Genomic DNA, 9,391 nt, shown 5'->3' on the forward strand with positions numbered 1-9,391 from the left:
CTTAGATCTCCACAGCAATAGAAGAAAAACAGCCCCGACAGAAAAAGCAGTGTTGCATTTTGCAGTCATTCCTTCAGGGCAGAAGGCAAGCACAAGACTAATGCTAATGCAGATGCTTCACTTTTGACAAGACAAAGAATTGACCATTAAAATTCAGTTATTCAGATTTGTTTTCTGTTAAGCAAACTCATTTCCAACAGCTATAAATACAAACATTTTGCTTGTTGCACCTCTTATTATGTGTAAGATAATCTGCTGCTGCAACCTTGAAATTATTATAAACTACCAGAAAAAACGTTGTGTTCCTGCTGTTCAAAAGAACAGTGCAAATAAAAGAATACATGGCACAGTCCAAACTATACAGCTATCCACAGTACACCTTCCTGCAGCATCAAACCCATAAAAGTTGAGGAATACACCAGCATGGTTTAAATACAAGTGAAAAGTACAATGTAGTGAGTCAAGTATCACATATTCCATTCCAGCCTTTGACTATCATCTTTCAGATAACAAGAAAGCACTTTGGGCAGAAACGTCTGCAGCATTTCCAATTCCTAGCATGCAAGTTAACAAACTAACAAACAAACAAAAACAAAAGAGAAAAAAAAAAAAAGAAAACCCCAAAAAAACCCTACTTTTGATTTAACATTTGATTTTTGTTTTTCCCCAAGGGCAGGCTTTGTAAGAAAAATGCAGCCACAGGGAATGAAATATGACTTCCATTTTCCATTCCATCAGGTTACTGTTCAAATATTCTGCACTCTGAATCCTAAGGTACTGTGTCTATGAAAGCATCCTGTGAATGACTATGAGAAGTATTTGCAAGGTCAAGTGCTACCTAGTGCAGCATGACCAAAATGCAATACTAGATTCAGCCATAAAAATGCCCTTCAAGAATTAGCTAGAGACAAAAATATGTTAAAGAAGAGTAAATAGTTTCAGTGAGTCTGTGAGTGGATTTATCAGCTTTGTACAGCAGAGGAATTAACCCTTAGAGTATCTTGGGTGCATAGAAGAGATGGCAGTTATAGACGATGGAGCTGCCACTAAGACACAGACTGGGAGAGCAGGCAAACAAAAAAAAAAGAGAAGGGCAGAGATGACACCACTGCTTTCTCCTTTTCCTAAGAAGGAACCTGCTGAGCTTGTCTGATGGCAGATTGAACAAAATGAATAAACCCAGAGCTACCCACCAATGGGGAGCCAACTAGTTTATAAAGCACTCAAACACAAGCATGCAGTTGCATATTTTCACACTTGTAGCTTCAACATTAAAAGCCACAAGCACGAGGGGTAACACAGAAGAAAAGGCTGTTACAGAGCCCTCCCATCACCCTTCCAGCTCCTCACAACCTTCACAGCTCCCATTTTTCTGCAGGCTAACACACATCTACAGCTATCTCAGGACACAGCAAAAAGCACTGTTTTCAAGAGCTATGGAAAATCCAAAGTGCAGAATAAAGACAGGAAGATAAAGTACTTCGCTCTTATATTTTATTTAAAAGCTTTCAATACAGAAAATTTATGATAAAAGGAAAAAGTAGATTAAAAAAAAAAAACAAACCACCACTGCCTCCGTGGTTGCAATGAAAATGGAACAGCAAACTGTTTCCATCTATTTCCTAATCAAGACTGTTCAGACTAAATTTTAAAGTACCATGATCTGGGCAGCCTGGCTTTCTGTTTCAGACAAGGTGGCAATACTGAAATAGTGATGCCTAAATGCTGAAGGATGTATCCTGTTACACAGGACATGCTATACTTCAGTCTGAATTTCACCAAAACATACTAAAATTGCAAGTGGCCTGAATAGTTCCCACCAGCACAGATCAGGTTTTAACAACAAGGTCTCACTTTTTAAATCTGGTAGTAAAAAATAAAGGAGCATCCAAAATCAAGATTTATGTGTATGCTACCAAGCAGGCAGCTGAAATTTCTAGCTCTAAGTATTAACACAATACTGCACTTTCTCTGCCTTTCTGTTTCTTAACATATAGAATTGCATTAAGTCATACTAATCAAACAATCAAGAGTTTTCACTAGAATATGTAACCTGCTATAATTGGAACTATGCAAGTTTGACACGCTTTGTGTCTGAATTGCTACCTGCACAGAATCACTTTTGCTGGGAAGAAAACCACCATTCAACTAGTCTAGCCCACATCCTTTCCCAGCACAGCCTTACAGTGACATAAATTGAATAACTTACTCTACCAGTGTTGGGTAGCAGTGACTAAATGCTCTAACATCTTCATAAAAACAATTAATAGGAAGCAATTTAAAAAAAAAAAATCTATGTATTAAGCAACCACCCCAAACAAGCGATAACAAAAGCTATTTTTCCCCAAGCTTTCAGAGACCTCTTCATAAGGAAAGCTTAGTCCTCAGAGCAGTTGTTTCCTGAAGAAAGGAATGCCTGTCTACCAGTCACTCTGGCAGTCCATCCAAGAAAAGCTACCATTTGCCAAAATACACTTTGTTCATCAGAAGATAATCAGGTGCTTACAAGCACTTAAGATCGGTAACTGATTGTAAAGCACAAAAGACGACCCTCAGATCTCAGGAATTCAGCACTGAGCCACTCCTCCGTTGCAGCCACAGAGCACACATTAATGACACTGCTGCACAAATCAAGAAATGAGTGAAATGTTTATTGTTCTATCCAAAAAAAATGTAAACAGTACCGCGTTATCACTGCTAACACCACTCACACGTCTGCTCTGACAGGGTTGGTTCATACACCAAGAGGAGAGAACAAGTCAGAACCTCAGTCCAGCTGCCAATAAACACACACTGCATTGCAGAACCACCTCCTCTTTGGTACTAAGGGGACACTGGCAAGAAAATGCATGGAAAATAAATTTTCAGAACTTCTTATACTTTAACTGACGAACCTGTGGCTACTCCACATTGCCTGTGGCTGCAGTTCCTGCTGTACCTTTGGGCACAGGATCGCTGAATCACTAAGGTTGGAAAAAACCACTAAGATCACTAAATCCAACCGTCAGCCCACCTGACATCTAGATGCCACTCACTCATCACCACTTGTCCTACTGCTAGTTACCCGTGAGGCTCATACCTGACACTAAGGAGACACCAGCATTGAAAATGCATGGGAAACGACTTTTCAGAAGTTTCTGTACTTCAGCTGACCAACCTGTGCCTACTGCACGCTGCCTGCAGCCACGATCCCCACTGTGCCCTTAGCCACGCACAGCCACCTCCCAGCTTTGGGCAAGACACAGAAGAGCGGCTCCTATTTTTCATCAACAATGTGAACTTGCCTTAAAGCTCTAAAGCAAGCCCGAATCAACTCCACGCATCATATACAAAATCTGAAATGGAAAATGAGCAAATTTCACACTTCCAACGCTCCTGTGTCAGAGCTCCGAGCAGAAGAGCTCGCCACGTGCACGTCCAACAGGTGCAGCACAGCTCCAAGCACAGGGCGCAGCTCACTGCGGCACGGGGAAAAGCAGCAGCTGCGCAGCCCTTACAAACTGCAGGCGGGGTCTCACGGGCAGGAAAACTTTCATTCCAGCGACGTGAGCAGAGCGGGGCCGAAAGAAGCCGCGCTCATCTGCGAGCGTACGGTTAATCTAAGGGGCAACGGGGGGCAGTGGGGACAGCCCCGAGTCCCTCCCTTAGCGGCACCGGCGGGGAGCCCCTTACCGCCGATGATGGTGCGGATGAGGGAGGCGTGCCCCGGGCAGTCGACCAACGTGAACTGCAGTTCGCCGGGCCCCGGGCCCAGCTGCGGCGGCAGGGCGGTGCGCAGGCAGGAGAAGCCCAGATCCAGCGTGATGCCCCGCGCCCGGCTCTGCGGCGCCCGGTCGAAGGCGGCGGTGGAGCCGGTGGTGCTCAGCGCCCGCGCCAGAGCCGTCTTGCCGCTGTCGATGTGGCCCAGCACTCCCACGTTCACGTTGAGGACGCGGGGCGGCGCGGAGTCGGCGGCCATGGCGGCGCTGCACCCGGGCGGTCCGTCCGCACAGCGCCCCTGCGGCAACGCGCGCCCCGCCGCCGCCGTTCCGCGCTGCCCCGGCCCGAGCCTTCGGCTTCAGCTTCAGCCTTCCTCAGCCTTTAGCCTTAGCCGGCCCCAGCCCTGCGGCCGAGGATAGCCACTCACAGGTGCCGACCGGGCTGAAATTTGGGCTTCAAAGTTGCGCAGACGTTGTGAAGTCAAACGCAAAAAGCAGCTCAAGATCTGGATAATTGTCTCCCTTTTTTTAACTTGCTCGCTGATTTCTGGATTTGTGTAAATCCTCGTCTTGTAAATCCTCCTCTTATAAGTATATATTGCATAGGGTGCCCCCTGAAAAGCATGCTTTGGTGGGATTAAGAATGATCAAGATGAGTAACTGCACTGAACAGCTCTCCTGCAAACCACCACCACCAATTATACAACCCACCACCGAGTTTGACAAGCATCCAAGTACTAAAAGCACTAAAATTGAGCCAGAACAGGCAGCCCAGGGAAGTGGTGGAGCCACTGTCCCTGGGGGTGTTTGAGAACCATGAATGTGTGGTACTGAGAGACGTGGTTATGGCATGGTGAGAGTGGGTTGGCATTGGACTTGGTGATCTTGGGGGTTTTTTCCAGTCTTGATTCTATGATTCTATGGTTCTGTGGCTTTCCCAAAGTTATTCTCAGCATCGTGGACTTTGCTGAAGCTTTCACTCTAAACCCCAGGCTTTCCTACAAAGAAAATTCCTCCATATAACAACACTTTCATTATGGAAGGGTCTGCAGAGCTTTTAATCCAGGTACAAAATTACTCCTCCTTGCCAAGCACACCGAAGTCTAGATGCTAGTCAATGACTCAACAATGGGGGGGAGAGGAGGGAGCAAAAAAAAGAACAAACCAAACATTCCTAGTGCACAGTGCTATTTGAAAGACAACTATCTCCCTGAAGGAAAGACATGAACTCACAAAACTCACAAGGAGGGCTGCCAATATACTGAGCTAACCAGGTTAATCTGTTTCGTTAGCAGCATAGTTCAGCTTGATGGGAGCTCTGTCATGGGAACTGAATCAAGCATAATGTCACTTTTCAGACCAAGTTCCCAGGCTTTGAATAGTTTCCTGTTAATCATAAGGCTTCTTAGCTTATGTACATTTCACTGCCCTAAAAGTCTCAAGCTGTTATATCAATACATACTTGCAAAGTTAATGGAAAGTATACTTCTATTCCCACAAGAAAAGGCCCTACACAGTCCTGATCCACACAGATATCACTACATAATATTACATACAATTTAATTCTTTTTTAACATTAACTATTAGATAAGTTGAGAAGAAAAAGGTGCAAAGAGGTCCATTTCCCAGCCAGAGGATACATTATCCAGAATGGCATTATCCAGCAGTGCTCTCAACACATCTAAAATACCAGCTATTTTTCAACAAGCTTGGACAAAGCACAGAAATCTTAAAAGTTTCTACAATTTCTGTAAAAACTGGGAGTGATGTAAAGGAAATGCCCATTTCAATGGCCCACACAATGTAACAGGCTATAGCAAGAGCTTAGGCATGACCATTTTGCTTGGACTGCCAACTTACCAATAAAATAAAGAGCTTTTGCTTTTGGTTTTGCTTTGACAGTAACCAAAGGGATACTGGACAAAACTCATAGGGAAAAAATTGGTTTTGCTAAGATGTAATGAGGAAAGATAAAATAAAATCTGACCTGCAAGTAAGAGGGATATCAGGTGGGAACTGTGGTTTATTCTTTTCCTTCCTCTAGATACAGAAAAGACTTGTAACTCACTAGACAGAGAAGGCATTTGTCCTTGTATAGGAGGGAAATAACGTGTAAAGAACGTGCACTTTAGTGGTGAAAAAAGATAAGTTTGCTCCAGTGTCCATAGTTTTGTTATCACTCAGAACATGCCTCTGTCTCCAGGAATTTATAGTCTGTAGTTCAGATTTGGCTATATATCACCTGAAGGTACAGCTTTTTGCAAGATTGTGGTGCACATGGTACCTGTAAAATATACCAATAGCAAGGAGGAGGTATGACAGAGATAGGAACGATTTTATTCAGTGGTAAGAACTGTCCATTCTAGTTGTTTATAAAGTTTGCAGAATTAGTTAAGGATTTGGGAATTAAAAGATGTTACTTGTTAGAAGTCATCACTCCTTTTGCTTCAATGACAGGTAGGAAAGACCTTTTAGCTTCATTTGCAGGAAAGCAAACAAAACACACACACAGATATTGACCTTACTAAGACAGAAAGGGGATAATGGCAAAATTAAAGAATCTCAACTTTTTCATGTTTTTCAATATCATCACAAAGCAATCAGTTTACAGCATTGCTCTGTTCTTCTTGTTTTCTCCTCGAAACTCCATTCCCCTTTCCAGTTCTTCCCTTCTGCACTGAATTTCTTCCTTAAAAAGTGTTCACTTTAATTGCTAAAGTTTATGGACTCATGGGAGAAAGGGCAGGAAGTCAGACTTTCGGGATAGGGTAAAAATGTAAAGGTCATTCACACACTTACATACACGTACTCTCTCTCACTCCAAAAATAATACACTATTTGACAGTTTCAGGATTCAGCATGTCCCACTGAAATTTGAAAGCTTATGTGAAACTAGGCCACGTCCTGTAACCTCAAACATTTAGACTAGGAAAACAGCTCTCCAGTCTCCAGCTCCCACTTCGGGTATCACATGACGTCTGTGCCAAACAGGAGACCTCAAACAGGGGGGGAAAAGAAACGTTGGTAAAATGAGTTGATTAAACCTGGGGAATAACAGTTCAGACCTTCAGTGACAGGTATTATTTTTTCTGGTTAACTGGCTAGTGAAATATTAAATTATACTCAAAGCACTCATAACATGAGATGGGCAGAATGGTCTAACAACCAACTTATGTTCCACCCAGTGGCATGGGCGAAGGAGAAAGGTGACTCAAGATTTGCAGCAAAGTGTTACCCTTCCCCTGTAACATGTGTTAACTATTCAAAATCACAAAAATTGTGTTGAGGTTCAGTATTTCCTCATACTGATGCATCATAACACATCAGACATCAATTATCACAGATCATTTAAGCTATTTAAGTTCAGTTCCTAAACTTTCCAGTAGTTCTACTTTACTCTTTTTGACAAATAAACAACTGATCCTGTGTGGTCTAAAGGATTGTTGTTTATTTTCCTTCACCCAAACGTACTTTCCTCTCTGCAACTGCAATTTCAGTACAAAGAACATGTGGAATGAGTAAAACAGTCAACACAATGAGATGTGCCAAACCATTCAGAGTTTATGAACAGTGATATTAATTTGAGCAAGTAAGAGGGAGAAGATAGCTTTGCATCTGTCATGTAAACAATTGTTTACTTTTTAACACGTATATATAGACAGAGAAAGAGAAATATCCACTTCTACTGCAAATACAAAGCCAACCCATTTTTATAATGATTTCTGTGTATCAGTACAAAAATTGTAGGCAGCAGATGATGAGCAAAGATGGTCCCTACCAGGTTGAAGTTTTAGACTCCAGTTCTATCTTTAAGACACCATATTGCTGTAGAGAAACAATAAGACAGTTAGAAAAGCTTCCAGTTTTGTTTCCTCTCAGATAAGTAAGTGCTGCTCACTTTTATCAGAAAATCTCTAAATAAATCAATGTTTCTTATGCAGCATATCTGACCTTTACATCTCCTCTAAATTATGATGACCAATAAATTATAATGACCATAATTTTCTATTTCTGCCATCCATATTCCTCTACACTGACTTTCACCAAAGAGAAATATATATAACTATATCATTGCCCTCAGAGCTTCTCCAAGCATTGTTAATTATTCTTCCAGAACTGGCAGAAACTTGAACTCTGACCAGACATACCCACAGCACTTGTGGCAGCACAATGCACTAGAGAAATCAAAGTTGTATATTTGCTCTTTTACAGAAAAAAATGTCTGCAGCTCAGTACATATTAGGCATTTGTATTCTGTGACTAATATGACCCTGGAAGGATGTATAGGGTCCAACGGTATACATACTTTTTTAATTATTTAAAGAATAGCTTGTATTTATTAGATTCAAAAATTCTTAGCTACAAGAGTTGAAATGAGAGGATACCCTTACAAAGGTGTTGAACTACATATGTCTGCAATTATATTGTGATTAGTTTTAAACTAGATTATGTAAATATAAACTGACAGAACAAGTTAGCAGAAAAAAAACAAATAGCATTCTTTGCTGAATGACATTTAAATCAAAACTAATGGAAGCTCTGAGATGAAAAGGGAATGAATGGCACATAACAGTCTTCACCAGACTTCTGTGACCTGAACCACAATGCCCACCCTTCCTTCCCAAAAGCCCTTCTGCTGTTTTGGATCACTGCACAACTGTTTTGCAGTTCTCCCTGGCAGCCAGCAGCAGAGTTGTGGCAGTAGCTCCAGCAGCACCACACCATGTTAGTCCATTAATGCTGAGCATTAGGACATGGACACAGCTTTTATCATCAAACATAATATATTAGTAGTAAAATATTAAAATTAGCAGGTTCCATCTTCTTAGAAAGAGCAGTGGTGCACTGGCACAGGCTGCCCAGGAAGTGGTAGAGCCACTGTCCCTGGAGGTGTTCCCAAACTGTGCAGATATGGCATGGAGGGATGTGGTCAGCAGGCATGGTGATGGTCAGTGCTTGCATTAGATGACCTTATAGGTCTTTTCCAACCTTAACTATTCTATGAGTAACTTCAAAGTCTACCAACAAGCCGCTGGAACAGCCAGCTCTGAAACCCTCTGAGATTTCACAGCATTTCCACCCCAAGCACTGATGTACTATGTTAAGAGGTACAGCAGCACTGCAGAGGAGCCCACACTGGCTGCCAGCGATGGTGGTGGGAGAGCTGTTACATGAAGGAGCTCTGAGGGCGTGGAGCTGCCTGCCAAGATGATGTCTTTGAAAAGATAGATGACTGCAGGACAAGGGGAAATGGTTTTGAGGGAGGGAAGATTTAGATTGGATGTCAGAGGGAAGTTCTTTACAGAGAGAGTGATGAGGTGCTGGAACAGGCTGCCCAGAGAGGTTGTGATGCCCCGTCCATCCCTGGAGGTGTTCAAAGGCAGATTGGATGGGGCCCTGGGCAGCCTGGTCTAGCATTAAATGTGGAGGTTGGTGGCCCTGCATGTGGCAGGGGGGGCGGAGATTCACGATCCTTGAGGTCCCTTCCAACCCTGGCCATTCTGTGATTCTGTGACGTGTTTTTTCCCTCAGTTCAGCAGCTCAGGAGGAAGCTGTTGTAGATATACTGTATAAAAGGTGAAGTTAAAGCCTCAGATGCTGCCGTGGGCACGTGAATCGTAATTAACTGCTACACCGCTAACGGCAAGACAACAGCGAGGCCTACCTGAAGGTGATGTTCTGGCTCGGCCCCG

At 42.9% G+C, this 9,391-nt stretch overlaps 1 protein-coding gene across 2 annotated transcripts in view; it reads right to left on the reverse strand.

Annotated features, from left to right (window-relative positions):
• Window positions 1-9,385, reverse strand: part of EEFSEC (eukaryotic elongation factor, selenocysteine-tRNA specific) — a 132,743-nt gene extending 123,358 nt beyond the window's left edge. The window contains exons 1-2 of one of the 2 annotated variants that reach the window (XM_031607763.2): window positions 9,364-9,385; window positions 7,477-7,523 (exon numbers count right to left, since the gene is read on the reverse strand). Coding sequence is in view for 1 of the 2 variants with exons in the window: in XM_031607751.2 (XP_031463611.1) it covers window positions 3,673-3,958 (286 nt within the window). In the remaining variant the exon portion in view is untranslated. Of the gene's footprint in view, window positions 1-3,672; window positions 4,021-7,476; window positions 7,524-9,363 lie in introns of those variants that run through there. The other variant, XM_031607751.2, reaches the window with a different exon arrangement.
• Between the last annotated feature and the right edge of the window lie 6 nt (window positions 9,386-9,391).

Source organism: Phasianus colchicus, chromosome 11 (genome assembly GCF_987193195.1).
Source record: "Phasianus colchicus chromosome 11, bPhaCol1.hap1.1, whole genome shotgun sequence".
NCBI classification, from domain to species: Eukaryota; Metazoa; Chordata; class Aves; order Galliformes; family Phasianidae; genus Phasianus; species Phasianus colchicus.